This window comes from Mesoplodon mirus (assembly GCF_964341445.2).
Source record: "Mesoplodon mirus genome assembly, chromosome: 9".
In the NCBI taxonomy this organism is placed as follows: domain Eukaryota; kingdom Metazoa; phylum Chordata; class Mammalia; order Artiodactyla; family Ziphiidae; genus Mesoplodon; species Mesoplodon mirus.
This window is the reverse complement of record NC_138985.1, coordinates 87,382,949-87,410,858: the sequence shown is the minus strand read 5'-3', so window position 1 is coordinate 87,410,858 and position 27,910 is coordinate 87,382,949. Positions and strand designations below refer to the sequence as shown.

The following is a 27,910-nucleotide window of genomic DNA, read 5'->3' as shown; positions in this document are numbered from 1 at the left end:
CAGTTTAAAAGTGTGTGACCATTTTGCATCACTTTAGGAATTTTGTGCCCCAAAAGGGAAGGTATTTCCAGTACCTTCCAATACCTTATAAATAATATGTACTATGATACATGCATAAAATCCTTTGCTAAAACTTCTGTTTCCTTATTTCCAAACCATTTACATTTTCAGGGAGAAGAAAGCTTAATGGATTGTATCACAAAAATATCTAGGAGTGCCTAAGTAAATTATTTCATTTTCATCAACACGAGTGCCAGGGGTTTTTTGCTAAATGGTGCGGAGCATCCTTCCCTTTGGAATGTGTCATAGCCCCTAAGAGAGTCACATCTTCATAGCGTCTACCCTCCACCCTTCTCCCAGGAGATGGAGGCATAGGCTTGACTCTAAGCAAGTTTGCCTGGTTGGGGTAGGTTACTCAGTACATTCTTGTGACATTTTTTCCCTCTTATCCTCTTCTGAGGCATTTTATAATCAACTTGGAAAGCTCACTAATTTTAACTTTTAACAAGGCAGTAAAGTTTCTGCACATGCAGAAAAGTATTATTATATTTCGAAGGACATTTAAACTGAGGAAAAACATGAAACCATGCCTACAAAATACGCGCTCTGTAGTAGAGTATATTAGAATGAGACCCTAACATATTTGTATAACTTTCTAAATATCATCATTGGTAAGGTCATGAACCATTAAAAAATATGTATTGGGGCACTTTTTCTGCTAATTGAGATATAAAAGGGTACTGATGATCAGTTATCAAAAAATATAGGAAAAACTGCCTTTATAACAAAAGATTTCTCTGTACAGTTTGATTTAGTTCCATGGTTTGGCTTGTGTTTAGCTGTTTAAAACTGTTTTTTGTAGAACTGCTTATAGTATAATTTACCCAGATCAGTTTTGTTTCTAGGTGGTAGTGCATAGCCATTTATATTAGAACACCTCCTTTAAGAGTGGTCACTTGTAGATCTTGATGTCTGAATCTGAGGGTGGAATAGGACTTTATGGTCTTCTCATCTTGGCAGTTTGCCTATATTCATATTCTAGTTTGTGAATAGCAAGCCAATTTTTAAAAAATATTTATTTATTTATTTGGTTGCGCTGGGTCTTAGTTGAGGCTCGAGGGCTCCTTAGCTGCAGCATGCGAACTTTTAGTTGCGGCATGCATGTGGGACCTAGTTCCCTGACCAGGGATTGAACCCGGACACCCTACATTGACAGGGCAGAGTCTTAACCACTGCGCCACCAGGGAAGTCCCAGCAAGCCAGTTTTTAAAGGATAGCATTTATACCTTAGACTGTTAGACTTAATCTGAAAATGCTGATATGAGCTCAAGTTTAACTCCCATCTAGCTGAGATTAAGCTAGCAGAAGATGAGACTTCTCAGAAAAAGGGTGGGGGGAGGCAGTTCATGTTGCTGATTCTACAAAATGTGATACAGAAAATGAAGAACTACATTTTATTCCTTTGCTGTTACAGGTCTCCTGCTGACATAGCACACGCATTTTAACTTCTTACTCAACAATAGGAGTTTCTGATTTTTCATCATTCATCATTTCTTTCAAAATGTTCTGTGATTTTGTTTGGTGATGATCCTCTCCTTGCATCCTCACCTCTTGTTCTCTTTCCCATAAGAATTCAGGAAGTATATAAAAGCCAACTGGAAAGTATTTACTTCTAGGTTTCTTAATGCCCAGGTCACACTGTTGTTTTGAATCAGTTTCTTTTTCTCATCCTTAGCTGAAAACAAAACCAAAAAAAAAAAAAAAAAAAAAAAAAGGCTTAATCTTGTGGGGTTAAATAAAGGAAAGAATGTAGTGAAAGAAGGAAGATTCCTTTTATGCGGGGAAGCTGTGAGCACAGACTGTGCAGGGAATGACTGAAAGTGCCTGAGGGCATTTGGTCCCTATTGGTTTTCACATCAAATGCAGTGGTGCCCACGGATAGCCTGTATTGTTGTCAGTTAAATGGGATCATGAGTGTCTGAAAGGTGTTTGAGAATGAACCGAAAATCATTTTCACAAGTGGATGATTACTTCTGCCACATGTTAACCGAACTCTATCAGAATGGCCCAGATTTTTGAGCCTGCATTAATTGCTCTTTCAACCTTGACTGAGGTTTCTCTTTAAGAAAGCCCTTTCCAGGACTAAACTACTCTATATATTGATTTTTTTCTTTCTGTATTTTTCCTTGAAAAATGAAGGCTTGTAGAAGAATAGGCTTTATCATTCAACATGTAGATTGATTGTTCCATTTCTTTGAATAAAAAGCTAGAGTCATAAGTGATCTGCCAAAAGTAATAGTCTTTTTTTTTCAAGCACCGAATAATTCCCAGTTTCTGTATACAATTATGTTTTTCAGATTAGTGATGATTTTTCACCATAAAGTAAAACCATGAACTCCCACACCATGGACTCCGTGCAAATAAATCATCATATTCTCCTTTCTATTAGAACTGTATGCCACCACTCTAATTGAAACTAAACTACAATATTTAGTAATATGTCTGGAGAATTTGTGTGTGTTGAAGTGTTCTTTGAATAATCTTCAAGTTAGAAAGGTTTTTTTTTTTTAATTTTTTGCCTTATAACAAATTTAATCAGTTATACATATACATATGTTCCCATATCCCCTCCCTTTTGCGTCTCCCTCCCACCCTCCCTATCCCACCCCTCCAGGCGGTCACAAAGCACTGAGCTGATCTCCCTGTGCTATGCGGCTGCTTCCCACTAGCTATCTACCTTACGTTTGGTAGTGTATATATGTCCATGCCGCTCTTTCACTTTGTAACAGCTTACCCTTCCCCCTCCCCATATCCTCAAGTCCATTCTCTAGTAGGTCTGTGTCTTTATTCCTGTCTTACCCCTATGTTCTTCATGACATTTTTTTTTAGAAAGGTTTTATAAGGTGCTTTTAAAGTGTTTGGATAGATGAGCTCTTTATTTCATATTACCATTTTCTATTTCAAATATGGCATAGAGAATATTAGCTGTTTCTTTACTATACTAGAAAAATATAGGGTATATTGTAGTTTAGACATACTGTGTTATGAAGATGAGTTAAATCTCAGTTTTTAAAACTAATCAAAATGAGCTCTTGAAATTTCATTAACTTTTGTGACTATATATATTAGCAAATAATATATAGCATTTATAGAAAATGGCTTAATTTATTAGTAAAACTAATATCAGAGGTTTTTTTGGCTTAAAGGAAGGCAAATCACAGAATGTTATATGGGAATCTGTTTAAAAAAAAATACTCAAACAGGTACTGAATAAAAGACAAGCATTTAAAGTAATTTTATTTTACAAGCATTGCAATGTGAACATGTGATGAAATGTAAATACCTATTTGAAAATTCAGCAAAAATAAGCTTCGATTTTACTGATTTTTGTTTTGCTTGAAGATTATTTTTACCAAGCTTCATTTTACTCAGTAAATATATTGAGACCATTTTATTGGTAATAATGTATGTTGTTAATGATCAACATATCTCTACAGAAAAGTTTTTATTCCTGTTGTCACAGAACATTCTGATGGATTTCATTAAGACTCTGCTTTTGTTTGTCCACAAATGAAAACTTTTAGAAGCAACTGTGGTATGTGTTCTTAAGTTAACAGATAACTCTTAAGGATCACGTTGAGACCATAGAGGTTGTATAATTTTTAATGTTAAGTATTGAGATTCTCAAATGACCATATATAAATGTGATGTAGTAGATGAAAAATAATGACCCATTTGCCTTGTTGATAGTAACTGTATTGACTTGAGGTTTGGCTATACCAAAACTTTTATTTTCTCTTTTTTTTTTCTCTTTTCTTGACATTTTTCCTAACAGCCTGGTACATAATCTATGTCCATACCATATTTTAAATATACAAGCAAAAATTCATAAAGTTCATTGTGTCTTAGCTTTGTCTTAGAGCACGACCTAAGAATAGTTAGAAATAAATACCAAAAAAAAAGTCGTAGGTGACTGGATCATTGATAACAGGTTAGTTTGTTTTGTGCCTTGTTTCCTAGCTGATTCCTATGTTTCTTTGGGGGAAATAGTACTCTCAATTAGAAACAGCCCTAGAAGAGGGATTAATACTTTAAGATTATTGCTGTATTTATACTGATTTATAAAACCAAATGCTTCAAGGCTTTACTCTTATGTGTTAAATCCGAGCTTTGTGTCAGTGCTGCTAATTTCTTTGTTACCTAATCCCATGTAAGAAGAGAAGATTTTAAAGTTAAGCAGGCAATTTTTTGTTCAAAGGGAACAGCTTCTTAATACCTTACTTAAGTTGGGTGTATTGATGAAAGCAAACACTTTAAAATAGTATCTGAGCAGTTATTTTTAAATAACCCAAAATACTCTAGTTACATGAGTATTGTGATGTATTGGAAATATTTCGATGGAAAAAGTGTTATATTTAGTATCAGTTTAGCATTGGAAGTATGTGCTTTTGAACTGTGTTACATATAATAGAATATATCTTCTGTCCTCATTTAAATAATCTTGAATCAAATTTAACTCTGATTAGGGAATTTTTTCCCTGGGGTCATAGTCTAATATAGAGTACTGGAGAATGTAATATGACTACGACTGTGAAAACTGCTGATATGTGTTCCTTTTCCATCCATTTCTTTGTTGGTTTTTTTTTTAGCCATGCCACCTGGCTTGTTGCATCTTAGTTCCCCAACGAGCTATCGAACCTGGGCCCCCTGCAGTGGAAGCTCAGAGTCCTAACCACTGGACCAGCAGGGAATTCCCTCCATCCATTTCTTAGTAACTGAGATAATTTAACAAGGGTGAGACAACATGTTTTGTTTAAAATCAAATTCGGTAGGTTGATGAAAATGAATCATGTTGAAAGCCCCACCAAAACTAAAACAAAAGACTTGCTTTTGGTTTGCTCTTTTAAACCTCTTTAAATAAGGTGACAAAAATTCACTCATTAGAGAATGTTGGTCTCATGCTGTGTGATAAATATTTATTTTATTGGGTAACGTAAATTGTCACACAAAACCCAGTTAAATGTGTGTTCTCAGTTTGCCTGGTATTTGGCAGGTCTAATTTACATACTCTGAAAAAAAACTTTTTTAATTTGAGATAATCCTGCAATTGAGAGGAAGCTAGTAATGACTCAGCAGGTTACTAAATATTCAGGGAGAATACAGTTGCAGAGCAGACCGCACCCCCTTAACAACATTACTATATGAGCCAAGGTACTCTCTCTGTCCCAGGTGACAAATGCACTTCTTGGATGATGTTCTCTACACCCTTATGGGGTAGAATCAGATTTCATAAAGCTTTAAAAAAATGAATTTTTCCAGAGTTCAGACAGCAAGAAAATAATAATAGATTTCTTAAATTCTAAACTATTTTTATGAAACAGAAATAAGTGACAAGTAAATAACTCTCAAGGATTTGTTTAATCATCACTATTGCCATTGTATGTCAGATAGATTTGGTCCTACTAGGTGTACCTTCTCCTTTTACAGAACTATGCAGTTATAATTGATGTTCATGGTAATGACCCCAAGATGTTTATAGGGTCCTTTTCTAAATCATTAAAGATGATCAAATTATATTTTATGACTATTTGAAGTCAACCTATTGTATACAAATTCTTTAAAAATTCATTATAGATGAATATAGTCTCTCTATGTAGAATAACTCATTTTTCAGTAATCATTGCTGTGTAAGTATAATGAAATGAATCTATTGCCTAGTATAACATAATATGTTAAATGTAACTTTAGTGTATTTTTCTGAAATTAAAAAAATCTTATTGGATTTTTATCCATAAAAGAGATAACTTATAACCTAACACTCAACATTAAAAACAACAACAAAAAAAAATGGAACTCTGAATTCAACAGCAGTGCTAGGCATAAAGATAAGTTACGAGAGAATGCATCTTGAGTGATGAACTGGGTGATTGGGACTGACATGTATACAGTGATGTGCATAAAATTGATGACTAAAAAAAAAAAAAACCCAACACAGTCAAAAATAAAAATAAATAAATTAAAAAAAAAGAATGCATCTTGATTTTTACAGATGCTTTCTACTAAATGGATTATCTGATTGTAACCAAATATTCAAATAATTTTGCTCCTTTTTCCTTACTTTCTTTACACTTTAATCGTCCCCTGATAAGACGACCCACCTACAAAGAATTTAGACTGCTCTAAATATCAGAACTTGAGAATAGCTTTGAAAACTGGAAAACCCATTTAACCACTAAAGTTTATAGAAATTCGCCACTGTACTCAAGATAAAGTGACAAAGCTCCTCATCTTTGGTCTATAGATATTCAACTTAGTCATGTCAGAAATATTGTTTATGGAGCTGTAACGCCCACATCCTTCAAATCCTTAATAAAAGTGATTTTTTTCTAATGATAAAAGTAAGATGAGTTCTCATACATTGTTAATGACAATGCAAAATTGTACAGCCATGGAAAACAATTTGGCAGTTTCTTATAAAGTTAAACACACTTTCACTGTAACTCAGTAATCCCAATCCTAGATACTTACCTAGGAGAAATGCAAACATGTGCCCACACAAAGACTTATATGTGAATGGCTATAGCAGCTTTATTTACGATAGCCAAAAAGGTGGAAACAACTCAAATGTCCACCAACTGGTAAAAGGATAAACACATTGAAGTCATACATTGAAATAAAAAGGAATGAACTCCTGATACAGACAAAAGCTGAATCTCAAAAACTTTATACTAAGTGAAAGATGCCAGACACCAAAGGCTACATGCTGTATAATTCCACTTATATGACATCCTGGAAAACAAAAAACTATAAGGTCAGAAATCAGATCAGTGGTTGCAAAGCTGCAGATGTGAGGAGGAGATGGATCATAAAAAGGCATGAAGGAACCTTGGGGTTGGGGGGGTGGAAGTGTTCTATAAATTCATTGTGGTGGTGGTTACATCCCTCCTATTTCAAGTTTCATCCATTTATATACCTAAAATGGGTGAATTTTACTTTAGGTAGTCTACCAGTAAACCTTACTTAAATGACAACAACAACAAAAAAAAGGAAGACATGCTCAAGATAGAAATTGTGAAAATGGAGAAAGGTGTGAAGAAGAAAATAAAATTTCTCTTTAATCTCACCAGCCAGATACTCACTTCAGGTTTCCCATTTTGATACATCTTTCTGGATTTTTTTCCCCATGCATACAGTATAAGTTCATGTGACAGCTTTTTTAAAACAACATTATTATGATTTTCCATTATCATTCTTTTTGGCCTCTTTTTTTTTTTAACATCTTTATTGGAGTATAATTGCTTTACAATCATGTGTTAGTTCCTGCTTAATAACAAAGAGAATCAGTTATACATATACATATGTCCCCATATCTCTTCCCTCTTGCATTTTCCTCCCTCCCACCCTACCTATCCCACCCCTCTAGGTGGTCAGAAAGCATGGAGCTGATCTCCTTGTGCTATGCGGCAGCTTCCCACTAGCTATCTATTTTACGTTTGGTACTGTATATATGTCCATGCCACTCTCTCACTTTATCCCAGCTTACCCTTTCCCCTCCCCATGTCCTCAAGTCGATTCTCTAGTAGGTCTGTGTCTTTATTCCCGACTTGCCGCTAGGTTCTTCAAAACTTTTTTTTTAATATTCCATATATGTGTGTTAGCATATGGTATTTGTTCTTCTCTAACTTACTTCACTCTGTATGACAGACTGTAGGTCCATCCACCTCACTACAGATAACTCAGTTTTGTTTCTTTTTATGGCTGAGTAATAGTCCATTGTATATATGTGCCACATCTTCTTTATCCATTCATCTGTTGGTGGACACTTCGGTTGCTTCCATGTCCTGGCTATTGTAAATAGAGCTGCAATGAACATTGTGGTACATGACTCTTTTTGAATTATGGTTTTCTCAGGGTATATGCCCAGTAGTGGGATTGCTGGGGCGTATGATAGTTCTATTTTTAGCTTTTTAAGGAAACTCCATACTGTTCTCCATAGTGGCTGTATCAATTTACATTCCCACCAAGAGTGCAAGAGGGTTCCCTTTTCTCCACACCCTCTCCAGCAATTACTGTTTATAGATTTTTTGATGCTGGCCATTCTGACTGGTGTGAGGTGATACCTCATTGTAGTTTTTTTTTTTCCTATCTTTATTGGAGCACAATTGCTTTACAACGGTGTGTTAGTTTCTGCTTTATAACAAAGTGAATCAGTTATACATATACATATGTTCCCATATCTCTTCCCTCTTGCATCTCCCTCCCTCCCACCCTCCCTATCCCACCCCTCTAGGTGGTCACAAAGCACCGAGCTGATCTCCCTGTGCTATGTGGCTGCTTCCCACTAGCTATCTATTTTACCTTTGGTAGTGTATATATGTCCATGCCACTCTCTCACTTTGTCACAGCTTACCCTTCCCCCTCCCCATATCCTCAAGTCCATTCTCTAGTAGGTCTGTGTCTTTATTCCCGTCTTACCCCTAGGTTCTTCATGACATTTTTTTCCCTTAGATTCCATATATATGTGTTAGCATACGGTATTTGTCTTTCTCTTTCTGACTTACTTCACTCTGTATGACAGACTCTAGGTCCATCCATGTCTCTACAAATGACCCAATTTTGTTTCTTTTTATGGCTGAGGAATATTCCATTGTATATATGTGCCACATCTTCTTTATCCATTCATCTGTCGATGGACACTTAGGTTGCTGCCATGTCCTGGTTATTGTAAATAGAGCTACAGTGAACACTGTGGTACATGACTGTTTTTGAATTATGGTTTCTCAGGGTATATGCCCAGTAGTGGGATTGCTGGGTCATATGGTAGTTCTATTTTTAGCTTTTTAAGGAACCTCCATACTGTTCTCCATAGTGGCTGTATCAATTTACATTCCCACCAACAGTGCAAGAAGGTTCCCTTTTCTCCACACCCTCTCCAGCATTTGCTGTTTATAGATTTTTTGAATATGGCCATTCTGACTGGTGTGAGGTGATAACTCATTGTAGTTTTGATTTGCATTTCTCTAATGATTAGTGATGTTGAGCATCCTTTCATGTGTTTGTTGGCAATCTGTATATCTTCTTTGGAGAAATGTCTATTTAGGTCTTCTGTCCATTTTTGGATTGGGTTGTTTGTTTTTTGATATTGAGCTGCATGAGCTGCTTATAAAGTTTGGAGATTAATCCTTTGTCAGTTGCTTCCTTTGCAAATATTTTCTCCCATTCTGAGGGTTGTCTTTTTGTCTTGTTTATGGTTTCCTTTGCTGTGCAAAAGCTTTGAAGTTTCATTAGGTCCCATTTGTTTATTTTTGTTTTTATTTCCATTTCTCTAGGAGGTGGGTCAAAAAAGGATCTTGCTGTGATTTATGTCGTAGAGTGTTCTGCCTATGTTTTCCTCTAGGAGTTTGGTAGTGTCTGGCCTTACATTAAGGTCTTTAATCCATTTTGAGTTTATTTTTGTGTATGGTGTTAGGGAGTGTTCTAATTTCATTCTTTTACATGTAGCTGTCCAGTTTTCCCAGCACCACTTATTGAAGAAGCTGTCTTTTCTCTACTGTATATTCTTGCCTCCTTTATCAAAGATAAGGTGGCCATATGTGCATGGGTTTATCTCTGGGCTTTCTGTCCTGTTTCATTGATCTATATTTCTGTTTTTTTGCCAGTACCATACTGTCTTGATTACTATAGCTTTGTAGTATAGTCTGAAATCAGAGAGCCTGATTCCTCCAGCTCCATTTTTCTTTCTCAAGGTTGCTTTGGCTATTCGGGGTCTTTTGTATTTCCATAAAAATTGTGAAATTTTTTGTTCTAGTTCTGTGAAAAATGCCATTGGTAGTTTGATAGGGATTGCATTGAATCTGTAGATTGCTTTGGGTAGTATAGTCATTTTCACAATGTTGATTCTTCCAATCCAAGAACATGGTATACCTCTCCTATTTGTATCATCTTTAGTTTCTTTCATCAGTGTCTTATAATTTTCTGCATACAGGTCTTTTAGGCTCCTTAGGTAGTTTTATTCCTAGATATTTTATTTTTTTTGTTGCAGTGGTAAATGGGAGTGTTTTCTTAATTTCACTTTCAGATTTTTCATCATTAGTGTATAGGAATGCAAGAGATTTCTGTGCATTAATTTTGTATCCTGCTACTTTACCAGATTCATTGACTAGCTCTAGTAGTTTTCTGGTAGCATCTTTAGGATTCTTTATGTGTAGTATCATGTCATCTGGAAACAGTGACAGCTTTACTTCTTCTTTTCCGATTTGGATTCCTTTTTTTTTTTTTTTTTTTCCTGCAGTACGCAGGCATCTCACTGTTGTGGCCTCTCCCGTTGCAGAGCACAGGCTCCGGACACGCAGACTCAGGGGCCATGGCTCACGGGCCTAGCCGCTCCACGGCATGTGGGATCTTCCCAGACCAGGGCACGAACCCGTGTCCCCTGCATCAGCAGGCAGACTCTCAACCACTGCGCCACCAGGGAAGCCCTGGATTCCTTTTATTTCTTTTTCTTCTCTGCTTGCTGTGGCTAAAACTTCCAAAACTATGTTGAATAATAGTGGTGAGAGTGGGCAACCTTGTCTTGTTCCTGATCTTAGTGGAAATGGTTTCCGTTTTTCACCAGTGAGGACAATGTTGGCTATGGGTTTGTCATATGTGGCCTTTATTATGTTGAGGAAAGTTCCCTCTATGCCTACTTTCTGGAGGGTTTTTTATCATAAATGGGTATTGAATTTTGTTGAAAGCTTTCTCTGCATCTATTGAGATGATCATGTGGTTTTTCTCCTTCAGTTTGTTAATATGGTGTATCACATTGATTGATTTGCATATATTGAAGAATCCTTGCACTCCTGGGATAAACCCCACTTGATCATGGTGTATGATCGTTTTAATGTGCTGTTGGATTCTGTTTGCTAGTATTTTGTTGAGGATTTTTGGATCTATGTTCATCAGAGATATTGGCCTGTAGTTTTCTTTTTTTGTAACATCTTTGTCTGGTTTTGGTATCAGGGTGATGGTGGCCTTGTAGAATCAGTTTGGGAGGGTTCCTCCCTCTGCTATATTTTGGAAGAGTTTGAGAAGGATAGGTGTTAGCTCTTCCCTAAATGTTTGATAGAATTCGCCTGTGAAGCCATCTGGTCCTGGGCTTTTGTTTTTGGCATCACTCTTAATGGCAACCTAATCATTTTAACTGCTTCATTCTTAGATGGTTTTTGAATTTTTGCTCTTAAACGACATTGATGAACATCTTTTTTCTTCATTCTCCCCTCAATTTTAAATGTGTCTTTTACGCCAAGAATCTGCTTTTATACAGTGAAAAAGCAGCTAGATGGTGATATTGATGCCTGATTCCAGAACTCATGCTTATAGTGAAAAAACTCAGATTTGTTGACGTTTAATGTATTATTATTCGGTATAGTTATCTTTTCTGATATTTTTTATTTATGTTCAAAAATTTTTTATGTAAAATTTTTGTCTGGCTAATATGAAAACTAAAGGGCAGGAGCTATCATATTTTTCCTACATAGCATTTGTAACATTTCCTTTATGCAGAAATGTTTACTTTTGTTGAATGTAATTTTTTTCTTATATAGAGACTAAAACTCTTATGAGCAATTCCTTTCTAGAAATGTTTGATCAATTATGACTTCTTCTGTATTTATTCTGTTGAATTCTAGTGCAATAGTGCATAATACCTCAAGGCCCAACATTCAAATGCTTACCTTGGTTCCAGTGTTGAATTGTCTTTTATTCTAATAATATCTTTCAGTATACACGTGTACATCCACCCACCCCTCTGCGTTCTGTCTTCACAGAAACCATACCTTTTCATTCCAAATGTGGTGAGGCATCATTTTTAATGAGGTTGCAGGTGACAGTATTATCCCTTATGCAGAACCTTCGCTGTCAGCAAGACTTACACTTGCTTGTGGTGTTGATGGTTTGTGTATCCCTATTCACTTTCACTTATGTCTGACCTAGTAGCCCAGCAGCATGCTAAGTGACACGTTGAAGAACCAGCCTGTGGTCACAGGCAGAGGTTATTCCAGATGCCCTCTTGGCTCCTCGGCAGCTATTTGGTGCACTCCTTGCTAGTGAACTTGTACAGAGAGCATCTGTCGTGTCCACAGTGTATAGCTCCTGAGGTCATTGCTGTTAACCCTGTAATAGGAGCTTGGGTGTGTGCCTTTCAGCAGAGGAAAATTACATAGGGAAGACAGAAAGAGAGCAACTAAACACCTATCACTGGGACCATAGAAGAGAAATTAGAGGCTAGAGCAAAGATGGGGCAAAGGGTTTCAAGGGGCCCTCAGGAGGAGATAGTGAACAGGTGAGAACAGTAGCGGTAGATATTTCTGATAGATTCTAAATGCATTCGCATTGCATCCACAAGCGCAGACGATAGGTCATCCAGGGTATTGTGAGAACCAAATAGAAGTTCGGCAAACCCTTCAGCTAGCTGATGTGTCTGAGAGAAAGAAAATATATAATTAATTTGGGCAGTTTTGGGTGATGCTTTCTAGGCAAGAGCCTAGGATTTATGTCGACTTTTAGTAACCCCATGTTTGTTTGTATGTTTTTATTCAGAAAATTTAGAAATACAGGGAATAAAGAAGGCAACTCAAATCTTCCATAATCCCACCATTCAAAGGCACTATTACTAAAATTTTGGAATATCTATTTCGTATTTTTTTTTACAAATTTCAAATCACTAGGTATTTATGTATCAATAGTTTTGAATCTGCTCTTTTCCCATAACGTTATGCAATGAGATTTTCTTTATGTTATTTTATCAAAAATATTTTTTCAGTGGCATAGTATTTCTATGCATTTTCCAGCATTTATTAAACATTCACCTACTGTTGGACATTTAGGTTGTTACCTTTTTCATAATATGAATAATGCTGTTCTAATTATCCATGTAGCATACATCTTTGTGTGTGTATCTAATTATTTCCCTAATTCCATGATGAAGAGGTGGAGACCGTTTCTATATACTGCCATGTTATCCTACAGGAAGGTGGTCTTATGTTACACTCCACTAGCAGTGAATAAGAAATCCCATAATTTCCGCACACCTTAGCTAATATCCCATATTTTTTTCAAAAGGGGACAAAGAGTATGTTTGTTTTGTTTTACAAAAGAGAATTATTTTCATAAGACAGTAACTAAAAATTCAAGCTAAGGTTTCAGTTTTAAAAATTTAAAGTCTGAAGACTTTAAGCCCCTAAACAAACTATTAGCTATAGTCCTTTTTAAAAATCACTCAGAATTGTTTATAAATTAAGTTAGTTTGAATAGCCTCTGCAGTGTTAAACCTCCACATTAGAAAAAGGGATTGTGATAAAATCGTGAAAAGTCTTACTTTAATTTAAGAATTAGCTCTCTATTTGTCATATTTTAAACTTCTAACAGTGTTTTCCACTTTTGTAGGAGGTATGTGGTATAATTTTAAATTGCTCTCCATGACACACTCATACCTGATTAATTTTTAATTTCTTCTCTTTCCTCCTTGATACTTAAGCTTACCTCCGTATATTCAGTAAGAACAAAAGTTCTCTTCTCCAATGATTGACTACTTGAATCATTTCAATTCAGGTTACTAATAGCAGTGCAAAGTTAAACAAAAGCCTTGCTTGAAACTGTGTTAAATTATACAGTGTCGTCTTCATTATTATCTAAATTTCATAGTTAGGAAAATTTGCAGTAAGAAGCTTGCATAAGTCAGGCAAATCTCCGAATTATGGAGCCGGCAGGGACCTCAGAAATCATCACATCCAGTCCTTTCATTTGATAGTTGAGGAAATGGAAACTGAGATTGGTGCAGGCACATCTCGGGAACACTCAGCTGGACAGCGACCCTTCTCCATGGGTTCTGGACTCTGCAGCCAGCTCCCTGCCAGGCCACACTCCTCAGCCCCAGTCATCTGAAAGCTGAAACATTTGGTACCATAGCCTCAATTTGTAGCCTTTGTCTCTCCTAAGAAATATGTATAAGAATAAAATTCCTACTGCTTCTTTGATTATCCTTTCTAACTCCAACTTCGCTCAATTTGTGGGAAGAACTGACAATTGACAATCCACATAAATCAATTCCCTTTCAAAAGCCTTAGAACAGGCTCAGTCATTTTGTAACACAGAAGCTGCGTGCTGTCACAGATTCCAAATGAACTAAACTTTGCCTTTAGCAGGCTCGTCGCAAGAATAAATACCTATGGAAGAAATACTATTACGTGGAACCACACCATTATTCATGTAAAGTATTCTTTTACTTGTTTTTCTTACCAGATATCTGTATGCCCTTGGACAGAAGGTTTGGAAAAGATGGAAAAAACGTTACTTTGTTCTTGTTCAGGTAAGTAGATTTTTTTTCCTGTTACATAATCACTCTAAGCCATTCTCAAATTTTTTGTGGGGGGTATCTATCAATATTCACTGTATCATAAATTAAAACTGAGAAGTTTAAAAAATATTTTAATTTATTTTAAAATATAAGTGGTAAGTCCATTATATGCCAATGCAAATAACCTTTTTATTTAAAATAACTATTTTTCAGGCCAAACATTTTAGTGATATGAGTGGCATTACTTTATGCTTTTGTACCCCTCTTTAATATTCTGGCTTAATAAAATAGAATGCAGCTGCATTTTCACATCAGCTTCTGCCTTCAATCTGTTGCAATCTCAGGTGAAACTTAGCCTCTGGAAAACTCCACTATGCGCTCTTGAGAGAGTAAGTGTGAAACAGGCAAAGATGTTTGAATATTGTTAGAAAAATGGTTTTGACTTCCCAAGTCCCTGAAAGGATCTTGAAGAGCTCCAGGATCCCAAGAGCATACCTTGAGAGTCACTGCATTGTACTGATAGTTCATAGATAAAACTTAATACATAGAAACATGCATTTTTATAAAAATGTACCATATATATCACTTATTCACATGTACAGGTCTTTAAATTACCTTGACTGGTAGATTTGTTTGTGATAGGATTCTGAATGTAGACAGGTTATTGGAATGTACACTTCAGTTGACTCTTTTTTGTTTTGGTTTGGTTTTTGAATCATGGATGACCTTTGCTCATGGAGTATACTCATTTAGTTAAAGTTACATTAAATAATAACTTTGAGTAATAGTCATTCCATTTCATGATAAATCCAAGCTGTTTTGCTCCCAGTGAATATATATGAAAAGAGAAGCTCTCTTGGGATCCTTAACACAAAACAGTCTGTAAAATCTCATCGATTCCTATTCACACATTAAGTAGTTTAAATAGCCCAGATCAGATTAACATGGTGAAATTCCAAGGAAGGAAAATTATTTGCTGTCTTCCAGAAATAAAACCATCTATCAACTGCTGGATAAAATTATTTTATTGATGTGACATAACAGCATGGTAACTTCATGAAAAGTATAACCTTTTCATCAAAAGTGCTTTTTTTCCCCTGGGTAAAGTGTGACTTTTTCTTATGTAAATAGAACCAATATTTGGTCAACGGGTTTAATAAAAGATGCACACACATGTGCACACACACACTGACAATCTTTTGATATAAACCCCAAGCATTTGCTTTGAGAAAGGGCTCCCTGTTGGGAGTTCTCAGTGATCTTCCTCCAAAAACCACACCTATAAGCCATCTTCTTTGGTTTCCAGGTTTAATTTCTTGACATTGGCACAAGAATTGAAATGCATTTACCAGGCAGTTTGAGTGCAGATCTTTCTCCAGTTATAGATGTCTCACCCACATCTAATGTGACAAGTTTGTGTTAGTGACTTGTCTTTGTCAAATCTTTCCAAGCATTCAACTGATTTTTTGTAGGAAGTGCAGCTTCTTTTTCATAGTCATATATCATTCATTTACATAGAATCTCATAAGTTCCCATCCCATAAGTTCAATAGCTGATGTTATTGGCCTGAACAAACCCTACTGACTCTTAGCAAGCATAGAGTTTAACTGGTGGAAATACGTATGAGAGCACATGAGAATGTCACCCAGTAACCACAGATGTTCAACATGTCATACCTTTTAGTCGATATGGTTTTTTTTAGGGCAGTTTTAGGTTCACAACAAAATTTAAGGGAAGGTACAGAGATTTCCTATATATCCTCTGTCCCCAGACATAGCCTCCTCCACTGTCAACATCACTCACCAGAATGGTACATTCGTTACCAAGGATGAGCCTACGTTGACACATGATCTTCATCAAAAGTCCATAGTTTTTATTAGGGTTCACATTTGGTGTTGTACCTCTGTGTATTTGGACAAACATACTATTCATTATTATAACATCATACAAAGCATTTTCACTGCCTTGAAAATCCTCTCTGTTCTGCCTATTCATCTTCCTCCCCACCTTTGGCAACCCTTGATCTTTTTACCATAGTTTTGCAGTTTCCAGAAAGTCATAGAGTTGGAATCATGCAGTATGTAGCCTTTTCAGATTAGCTTCTTTCACTTACGAATTTGCATTTAAGATTTTTCCACGTTTTTTCGTAGCTCGAAAGCTCATTTCTTTTTAGCACTAAATAATATTCCATTGTCTGGATGAATCACAGTTTATTTATTCATCTGCTGAAGGACATCTTGGTTGCTTCCAAATTTTGGCAATTATGAATTGAGCTTCTATACATGTTTGTGTGCAGGTTTTTGTGTAGACATAACTTTCCAGCTCCTTTGGGTAAATGCTAAGGAGTGTGATTGCTGGATCATATTCATTATTTTTTAAAGAATGAATCAGAGAGTGTTTGTTGTGTAGAGATCCAGTGAAGTGACAAAACAATATACTGATTGTTTTAATATGAAAACTAGGCCTTAGTAGATCAGTTTTGAGAGGTCAAATGAACACCTCATGCTTCTGGCCAGGTAAAGTTCAAGGTAATCCTTTGCTCCTTACCTTATTTTCTGGCATATGATCACAAGAATCAAGTTATAAAACAACCACATATACTTTATCACCCCATAAGAGAGTTTAGAAATGAAAGAAGGATGTTGAACACTTTTGAGACCATTAATTGGTATGTCTTTTAGGAACATTAACCATGTCTTTGGAGAGCTAGAAAGTCCTCCACATAACAAAAATATGTTTAACATTTTAAAGGCAAAATTCAGTTTAAACCAAAGGAAGTAAACCTCTTTACCCCATAATTAAAATTTAGGAGAAACACCACCAAACTATCATGAATTCAGATTTATTCTACCTGAGGTATCATCTTAAAATTTGAAGTCATATTTAAACATTGTATCTTTACACAAATATATGTATGTACGTGTACTCACACAAAGAATCCCATGCCCAAGTGTTTTGAGATTTACATGCCAGTAGTCTGGCAACTTTTTGAAGATTTAAATACAATTGAATCTTCCTTTCAATTCCAAATGTAATGGGAAGACAAATTGAATGTACCCACTTCAAAATCAAGATGGGTATGTATGGAGATTGAACAAGAAGGACTCATTGGGAAGAACCAGGTGGTTTTATCAGTATTTTTAAAGATAGCTCTCATTCTATTGGCAAATAGTTTGTAGATCTATACCTGCAGGCTGCACTATTAAAAGGTGAAGGAGTCATTTTCGGAGAGGACAGTATACCCCTGCTGTGTCTGCTGCCGCCATCATCAGAATGGTGCTCTGGTGATAATGTGAATCTCATCACCACTTGTGAGTGTGTATTATATGAGTGATATAGCTGGAGATCTAGCCATCAGCCCAAGAATTTGTACTCATAAAAATTGATTGAGAGTCGGGTTTGGTCAGCTGCAAAGTCATTGATCAGAGTGAACACTTGCAGAGCTGTTGAGGTGAAGAGACTTTTCAAAGACTCTTGTATAAACATTTAAATCAGAGTTGAAAATGGGAAAATGAATTACTTATCAATGTGGGGTGTTTATTTAGCTTCTAAGTAAGATTAGTTTTGGACCCCATTTAGATTCTGAAGCCAGTACAGTTACAGTATTAAATAGATCTTTCATGTATCTAAGAGGCTGCATTTGTTTTTCATGAAGGTAAATTTTGGTTCAAGCCAAACTGAAAGAACAGTGATTTTGAGGAATATGTTTGAACTCTTACCAAAACGTACATGTGTTTGTATTAAACTTACATGTGTTTGTTATGCTTATTCAGTGTTTTAGTATTACATTTGGAGGATATCATTGGCGTAAAGTACTTATGACACTAACGTGTTTTAGTTCATTATGATAAACCATTCAGTAGCCTTAAAATTCTATACTTGTATTTATGATTTAACCAAACTGAATTATTTCATAATTCTGTATTCAGCTAATGCCTATTCAAAAAACTGTATGCCCCCAGATATCGCATATTCTGTGGTAATATAAAAATTCCTGAAACACTCACCTATTAATACAATTATTGCTATATTTACTCTAATATTTATTATGCAAATGTGGCAGGCATTTATGGGAAACACTTTTACTACATTATCTCTTTTACTCTTCAGAATAAGGTTTATTTGAGGGTAGGTATTATCCCCACTGTACAGATTAAATTGATGTACAAAGAGGTTATATAATTTGCCCAGAATTATACAGTTAGTAAGTGGTAGCGTCAAGTGATTAATCCAGTTCTTTCAGTCTCTAGAGGCTAAGCTCTTATTTCCTCTGTCACGGTGCCATGCTCAAATTAATGCACACAACTACAATTGATCTGAAGACAAACAGATAAATGAATAATCACTGTGGATCATTCATTTCACGAAGTACAAAACAGTGTTACTACATTAAAGAAATGGCCAGTGACTGATGGAATAAACAGTCCCATGCTCATGAAGGCCACTTACCGGATGACATTCCTGGAAACTGAAGAAGATAGACATCTATGTTGTTTTGGCCCTGTATCAGAGTGTTCACTGCTTGTTGTCGATGTGTCAGAATCATGACTTGAAGTTGCTGCAAACAACAGCAGGCTATCAAGACATAATGTTAATTACATATCAGCTGAGTTGGCACAGGATATAAACAGTCAGCCATGCCACTGAGTGATCATTACATGCTGCAAACATACGAGAACCACTCTGTTAGTGAGATGCCATCAAAATCTGCTCTACACTTAAAGAAGTGGCTGCCCCAGCCTATTGATACCTGAAATATACAGCACACCTGGAGAAGCACTGCAGCAGGCTACTGTCACAGTTCTGAGAATGCCACTACTGCAGGAAATGATATGGTCTAGGTTTAGTCTTAGGACATAAGCTGATGTTTGCTTATAGTAATGCAAAGTGAATAAATATGCTGCTGTCAAATCAAGAAAGTCATAAGGTAGTGGCTCTCTGGCTTTATGTTTTAAACTGATTTAAAATTTACAAACCCAAGACATACTCAGTATAGGATAAAATCAAACCATACACAAGTATTTATGGCAGCAAATGAAAGGCCCTCTTCAGCACCCCTACCAGCATGGCCACCTTATTCCGGTCTTCCCCCCAAATAGCCAAATAACCATTGCTAGTAGTTTGACCTTTTAAACTTGTTTCAGTCTAATCCAACCCTAATGGAATCATTCCATGTATTGATACATTTGTTTTGTGAATTGTTTTGATCCTCCTATTTTTTTTACTGGAGTATAATTGCTTTACAATATTGTGTTAGTTTCTGCTGCACAACGAAGTGAATCAGTTATGTGTATACATATATCCCCTCCCTCCCACCCCACACCCTATCCTACCCATCTAGGTCATCACAGAGCACTGAGCTGAGCTTCCTGTGCTATACTGCAAGTTCCCACTAGCTGTCTGTTTTATACAAAGTAGTGTATTTATGTCAAACTTAATCTCCCAATCCATCCCACCACCCCCTCCACCCGCTGTGTCCACACATCCGTTCTCTACATCTGCGTCTTCTCTATTGCTGCCCTGCAAATAGGTTCATCTGTACCATTTTTCTAGATTCCACATATTTGTGTTAATATACGATATTTGTTTTTCTCTTTCTGACTTACTTCACTCTGTATGACAGACTCTATGTCCATCCACATCTCTACAAATGACCCAATTTCATTCTTTTTTATGGCTGAGTAATATTCCATTGTATATATGTACCACATCTTCTTTTAAAATATATCATGAAGTTACCATGTCAGTATTTAAAAATCTGTTTTATTCTTTTTAATGGATGATTGATCCCATAGTGTAGATTAAGATAATTTATGTAACAATTCCCCTTTTTGAGACATTTAAGTTCCTTTTTTTATATCAACAAATAATGCTGGAATCAGTATAGATGCATAATCTTTAGTTGTATGTGGGAGTATTCCTATAGAAATGAAATTGCTGGGCCAAAGGCATAGATACGTATAATGTGAAGTAAGATTTATAAAGTTCTAGCTGACTCATGAATGCTTAAATACTCACCAAAACTTCTTTTTAATTTGTCTTTTTTTACAGTTAATGGTCATTATGTGTCAAGTAGCATGTATTATCTTTCAAAATGCACGTATGAAAGAAACTTGAAAATTCTTTTGGTTGTGGAGCTTATTTGGAACAAAATCTCAGAGGAAAAGAATTTTTTTAAGTTTCATTTTTAAGATAACTTTTGCTTTGTGATAATTGAGTTTTCCATAGCCAAAAAAAAGAACCAAAAACAAGAAAATGGCCATCTTAATTTATACAATTTACCTTTGGACATTAACGAACTAATGCATTTACTCTTCAAAATGGTTCTAAAATATCATTTACCTATGTCTCAAGAGCTAAAACTATAAAAGAAAGTAGAGTGCGAGTAGGGCCGAATTTGGTAAGGAGTATCTCATACAGATCAGGATATGATCGCAATGCAAAAATTCCTCTTTTGCATATACACTGTGTTCCCTTAAAATTTGTGTGTTTTTTTTTTTTGCGGTACGCGAGCCTCTCACTGTTGTAGCCTCTCCCGTTGCGGAGCACAGGCTCCGGACGCGCAGGCTCAGCGGCCATGGCTCCCGGACCCAGCCACTCCACGGCATGTGGGATCCTCCCGGACCGGGGCACGAACCCGTGTCCCCTGCATCAGCAGGCGGACTCTCAACCACTGTGCCACCAGGGAAGCCCCGAAATTTGTGTTTTTATTTTCATGTTTAGATTGCAAAGAAATGTCTATTTCTCTTCTTTTCTAACTCATACCTATATGAAAGAGCAAAGGCCCTATGAATGAGGAATGTGCAATATTGTGACAATATCCTTTATCTGAATTAAATTTTAATGGGCTTAATTTTTTTGTTTTATAAGACTCAAGTTTAAAATGCTGTATGTGTATATCTTTATGTGTATGCATGCATTCATATGCATATATATCTTTACACATACATGTGCAGTGTTCCTGCCACATAATTAAGACTTGGTAAATAAGATAAATTAATATCTCACCTTTAATTTGGGTTCCTTCTCAGACCTCTATATGGAACATAAAACTGACTTATATTTGAGCATACTTGAACCAAAACGCTGGTGTTGTCTTTGATGACTCTTTTTTCATTGCCCCCATGTCAGTCCGAAAATACTGTTTTATCTACAGCCAGAACAGTATCCTGCTTACATTCCATTCTTTCCATCTTCTCTGCTACTGTTCTAGTTGAAACCACTATTATCTTCACATGGATTTTCACAGTAGAATCCCAGCTGTTCTCTCTGCTTCTACTTTCTACCATTCTCTTTACAAACCATTCTTCACATTGCCAGAATAATCTATTCGAAGCACAACTCAGATTTTGCCAATTTTCTGTCTAAATCCCTCCATGACTTCCCATTACACTTAGAATAACCTCTGACTCTAACCTAGAGAAGGTCCTATATATTGTACATATTGTGGCCTCTAGCTTCCTCTTTGATGAGTCCCTGCCTGTCACTGAGCAGCACCTTGACTTGTAATGCCCTGCGCCCAGATTAATCGCAGTGCCAAGAACTGGAGTTTAGCACTTCCAAGTCACCAGCCCCCTCTCTCAAATATGTGATAATATGAGTTTATTTCTAAAGTGTGATTTCTATGCAAATATGCCTTTGAATTAAGTCTCCCTACCTTTCTTCCACTCAGTTGTTGCTTGGCTACCCCTAAATGCATCTAAAGAAATTCTGAACATTTATTCTACTGCTTATATTTTCCCTGTGACTGGCTTATTCTATCTACCCACTTAGGTGTCAGGTCAAATGTCACCTTAAATAGGTCTTTTTTACCCACCCAATCTACAGTGACTCCCTGTCACATTACCCTGTTTTATATTTTTCAGAGCATTTTTCTCTAATCAAAGTTGTCATCCTTATATATCTATTTTTTAATTATCTCTTTACCCCTTCTAGAATATATGCTCCATGAAAATAAGGACCTTGTCTTTCTTATAATCTACTGTGAGTAGAAACTGCCGAAATATTTGTTCAATAGAAGAGTATATGTGAATCAGTCTGAGCATTGTTTTAAAAAGACTGCCTTTCCTCTTTCTAATTTATGCACTGATTGCTAAATCTTTTTTATGCCATTTGGTCAAGACAGTAAATATATATTTCCTTCAAATCCATCATGATCTTGAAGATATACTCATTTTCCTTGATTAAATTAAGCTCTGGGATTTTTTTTTTTTTAAATAACTCTAGCAGCACCTTTGGCCTCTGCCAAGAACATTTCCAGCTAAGGATTTTTAAGCCTTAATCTTTACTGAAATTAGACGGTGGCAGTTGCTAAGCTGCCAGCTGTTAACATGATCCCTGCGGTAGGAATACAACACACAAAGCTGAATGCTGTGGTGTCTAAGAACTCACCATTAGCAGTTACACGTGTGGACACAGACAGGTGTTAAACAGGTTGGCAATTGAAAATAAAGTGGGAGGTTTCCCAGACCAGATGCAGGTACCTCGTGGGACCTCAGCATCTCAGGTGCCCCTTCAGAGATAATGATGCCAAAACCTGATTTAACACTGTCCTCAGATTAAAGTCTGTTTATATCCCCCAATTCTCAACAAATCCATTCTTTATGGAGTTCTTAAGAGTGGATTGGGTTAAGGATATTGAATGTTTATCATTGCTCTGTCTTTCCACTGAATGGATTTTCAATTGCAATTATAGTATATAAGCTTATAAGTAAGCTTATACATGAAAACAAATGCTAGATCAGAATAGGTCAGACCACCTGTTTCTATCTAACTCCCTGGTATGTGAAGATGGGGCAGAGTGGAGGCTGCAAGACTGCCTTCAGCTGGAAGCATGGGGAGCATGGGGAGCCCCTGGCCCCTGTAGCTTATCCTTCAGCAGCATCCGTTGACTATTAGTGCCAACTGATATTGACAGTTCTTTTCGTTCAGAGTGCAATTCCTCCAGTTTACCCTCACTCTGGATACTGGCTAGCAAACCAGTAGCTACAAGGTGTTGGCGCTATTCTGAAGGATTCACTTGAATTTATACTACAGGTTCCTTGTAGAGTTTGCCTCTGGAATGTGATTTAGCATGACCTTGCAAAAGAGATGGGCAAAAGTGAAGGCGCTGGGCTTCCCTGGTGGCGCAGTGGTTGTGTCCGCCTGCCGATGCAGGGGTTGCGGGTTCGTGCCCCAGTCCGGGAGGATCCCACGTGCCGCGGAGCGGCTGGGCCCGTGAGCCATGGCCGCTGAGCCTGCGCGCCCGGAGCCTGTGCTCCACAACGGGAGAGGCCACAACAGTGAGGGGCCCGTGTACCGCAAAAAAAAAAAAAAAAAAAAAAAAAAAAGTGAAGGCGCTTGGGAACATTAGAGGAATCAAAAGCATAAAACACAGCATAATTTTATGGAAGCGGAACCAGGAGCCAACGAGTCAAAAGCATAGTGTTCGTAGTTAGTTGCTTCCTGAACCAGAGTATTTGAAAGCCAAACTGCACTTTTTTCAGGTGCCTCCTGGGTCTGATTTCCTAATTGTCAGTGACAGCTTCGTTGGTCGTTGGTATTTTGTTACTCTTCCATCTGTACTCTTCATTAAAACTCTGGGCCCAGTTATCTGTGATAGACTCCAGTACTGTTAGGTGACTTTTGAGATATTAGAGTAAACAAAATATTAAAACAAGTACAAAATAATACATATTTAATACCATTTAAATTACCATGACTTTCAAAAGTAGGCAATCTCTCTAAAGCTGGAGGGTTTTTGGCTTTGGGTTTTTTTCTTGGTATCTCTAAAGATTTTGAAATTGGTACTTAAACATATCCATCATGTTAAGAGATAATTGTATTATTTAAAGGTAGGTAGAAATACAATACTTAAAGCAGAAAACAGCAACTGAACCTGTACTTCAGGTTATATAAAGAAAAAAGCAACATTGATGTAAGCGTTTTACACTGACTGTAAAAAACAAGTAGCCTTTTGACGGGTAGTTTTTAAGGCTAGATCTTAAATAGCAAGCACAGTTTAAGCACTTTAGGTGCGTTATGCATATTAAGTCTGGATTGTTTAATGTGTGACAACACGAACATGATTTATATAAAGAGCTTTTGAGATTAATCTTTATTGTTGTTTTAAGAAAATAATTTTTTAAAATATACATTGAAATATGTATTCAAGATAATGTCCATTAGAAATGGAGGGGCTGATATCTAAAACTACATTTAAAAGCATCTCCAATTTTTCTTCTCCCTCAGTTTCTTGTTCATTTACATATTCATTCAACGGGTATCTTCAGTAACATAGTCACTGTCTGCTTAATGGAAAGAAACAACGCATGAGACTGGGGAGAAATAGAAAGATAAAGGGGGAGAGAACCAAGTGAGGCTGGAAAGCAGGAGGCTGAGGCATGGAAGTCAACAGTCCTTAGTCATTCCCAGCATGGAAGCATACAGCCCCCAAATCGGGTCAATCCCCAAGTCAGTCAGGTGCCTTCACAGCTGTTACAGAACAAACTGCATCTCTAACCCACAGTGAAATGACTCTAGGAAGACACAGAAGCATAGAGAGAAGGTTGATGGTTCCCTGACAGTTGGATTTGATTTATTGGGAGACCACTGCATAACAGGCAAGCATTGTGCTAGGTGCTCTATGTCAGTATGTCCAGTTCTCTGAAAGCCCTGTATAACATGAGTCATTGTTGTCTCTGTTTTACAGAAAATCAAACTGAACTATACAGGGCTTAAAGTAATTTGTCCAGAGTCTTGTCAAAGATAAGTTGGAAAGAATAAGGTTAAGCAATTGAGGGGGATATGAAACTGGGACTTGGCTTTGAAATGGCAGACTCATTTGTTAAACCTGGCTTATCCCAGGTTTCACTTCCGATTGAAATGCTTCCAATATTGAAATATGATTGTCTTCAGAGAGCCCTTTTCTGGCCACATTATCAAAAATAGACTCCCTTCAATGACATACTCTTTACTCTGCTTTATTTTTCTTCAAAGCAATTCACCACCCAAAATTGTTGTAGGTATCTCCTTGTTTATTTGTAATTCATTCTTCTCCACCTCACTATGTGAGATTGATTTTATTTTTCTAATTTTTTTTTCTTCTGATTCTGGTGCTGGGGACATTGTTGTATCCTCAAGACCTAGAAAAATACACTGTAGATATTCAATAAGTATTTGTTGAAAGAATAAATAACAGGGGAGAAATGACCCATAAGAACATGGAAGAAGATAATAAAAATTGTAGATGTACATGAAACTACAGTCAGTTACTTACCATTCTGACTAGTAAGCAATGAAAGACTAATTCTCACATTTCTAAAAGGTATCAAGGAAGGACCAGATGTGTCTTCCTAAAAAAAGACCAGTTAGGCAGGAGCACTCACATCAGTCTTCAAACTGTTTTCCTAGTATGTCCCTTAAATTAATTTTTTTACAACTATAGATCACTGTAAACTTTTTATCATAAATTTAAATAGTTGCAACGGATGCAGATTCTAAAATAAAACCATTAAATTAATCGTAAACATGCTCAATAGAATTTACATACTGTTGTGATTTTATATGCACCTGTAACCATTGCAAATTATATATTATCAGCTTTTTCTCCTTGAATTCTTATTTCCATGGCTGTTCCCCAACAGAATTTTATTCTTAGGAAATAAGAATAAATATGCATCAAAATTTTTTGATCACTCTATCACACTTCTCTGCAATTAAAAATGTCTACAAAATTGGAACTTAAAAAAAACTCCTATGTTGAAGTCCTAACCCCTGGTACCTCAGAATGTGACCTCATTTGAAAATAGTGTTGTTCTGTGTAATTAAGATGAGGTCATACCAGAGAAGGGTGTGCCCCTAATCCAGTATGACTGGCGTCCTTATTAAAAAGAGGGAGTTTGGGAGCAGATATGCACACAAGGAGAATGCCAAGTGAAGATGAAGGCAGAGATGGAGATGATGCTTCCACAAGCCAAGGAATGCCCAAAATTGCCAGCAACCCATGAGAAGTGTGGAGAGAGACAAGGAGCAGATTACCCTCACAGCCCTCAGAAGGAACCAACCCTGCCAACACTTTAATGTTAAACTTCTAGCCTCCAGCACTGCAACCAGCACTGCAAGACAATAAATTTCTGTTGTTTAAGCCAAATAAGATAAAGATAAGATCCAGAGAACAGAGATAGTAGACATAAAGAATAACACAGGAAGGCCAAAAAACCCCTTTCCCTAAAAAATCTTTGTCATTAGCTCTTTTTATCCTAAACACCCAGATGTATTTCCCCTTGTCCCTCTGTTTGAACAAAACAAGTCAGTCAAACTACCTCACCTGAAGAAAAATAAAACAGTCAAAAGGAAGAACAAATAAAAACTCCTGTAACCAAAAGGCTTTAAGTATTAAAAATTTATTTTACATTGAAGTATAATTGCAATTATAAGTAGCACACAGCTTATGAAAACTTATGTGACAGATTTTGAATAACAATTATTAAAGTTAAATTTGATTGGAAATGCCTATCTTAATGAGCTGGACATGGCTGTCTTCCCAATTTGTCTGTGAATGATTATTTATAATGAGAAAGGGTTTCATGTTAATTCCTTTTTTGTTTATATAACTTTTGCAAGATGCAGGAATGGGGAAGCCTGGCTCACCTAAATAAGTGGCTGGAAACAGAACCTTTCTCACAGTAGTATTACTCAGTGTCTCAAAAAATTTTTTTTAATTTCCTGAGTTAGATGCCCCAAACATATAGTGATATATATTAAGTTATATTTACTATTTGGTCATTTTATAACTGAATTAAGGCCTTCCACAATTTTGCTGTAAGCAAAAATTTATGAAAACCATCTAACTTTCAAAATACTTTGTTTTGCCTCTGAGTGCAAAGAACCATACAGTTGCAACAGGAAGAATTTCTATCAAAACCTCACTACATAAATGCCTGCTAGAGAATGGAAATTGGGTTGGAGAGAGCTGTTTGTTTCTACTTGCTCTCAAGCTAGAGATTGAAGAGGTGGATTCTGACCGTACTCCAGTGGGAGAATACAAGGAATTAATGAGGATTTCCTATCATTTGTCAAATAGCAGACCTGGAAAATCTCTCTTTGTTCAGTGATAGATTTTTAAAAGGGGGTGGAGGAGGGGCTAATGGAGACCTATGAAGAGATTCTATAATATTGAATTCAAATATATTGATTTTATGTTTTAAATTTTGAGAAACATGGACTCTATTGAAAAGTTTCTAAAAATGAGATAAGAGTTAGCTGAGATTAATAAAAGAGATCTGGTAGAAATCAGAAGGCATTAAAACTAAAAACAGCAGCTAATTGATGTCCACGTTTTAGGCAGTGATATACAGAATGAACACTGCATAAAATGAAGTCAGTTTTATAGAAGACAATGGAGAAGCTCTGAAAGTCTGAAATGAAAACTACTCACAATGGCAGATATTAAGGAAAAAAAGCAAATATCCAATGTAACAAAAATCTGTTTTCTAAGCGTAAAAAGAAGAGGACAGAACAGATAAACAGAGCAAAAATAGCAATAAAAGTAAGAAATAGTATAAAAAAGGAAACATTTTCTGATACTTAAAAGAA

At 36.3% G+C, this 27,910-nt stretch overlaps 1 protein-coding gene across 5 annotated transcripts in view; it reads left to right on the top strand.

The window, feature by feature from the left end:
• Window positions 1–27,910, top strand: part of CADPS2 (calcium dependent secretion activator 2) — a 478,890-nt gene that overhangs the window by 280,653 nt on the left and 170,327 nt on the right. For all 5 annotated transcript variants that reach the window (XM_082631735.1, XM_082631734.1, XM_082631733.1 and 2 more), the window contains one exon: window positions 14,281–14,347. In XM_082631735.1, coding sequence (XP_082487861.1) covers window positions 14,281–14,347 — 67 coding nt within the window. The remainder of the gene's footprint in view (window positions 1–14,280; window positions 14,348–27,910) is intronic.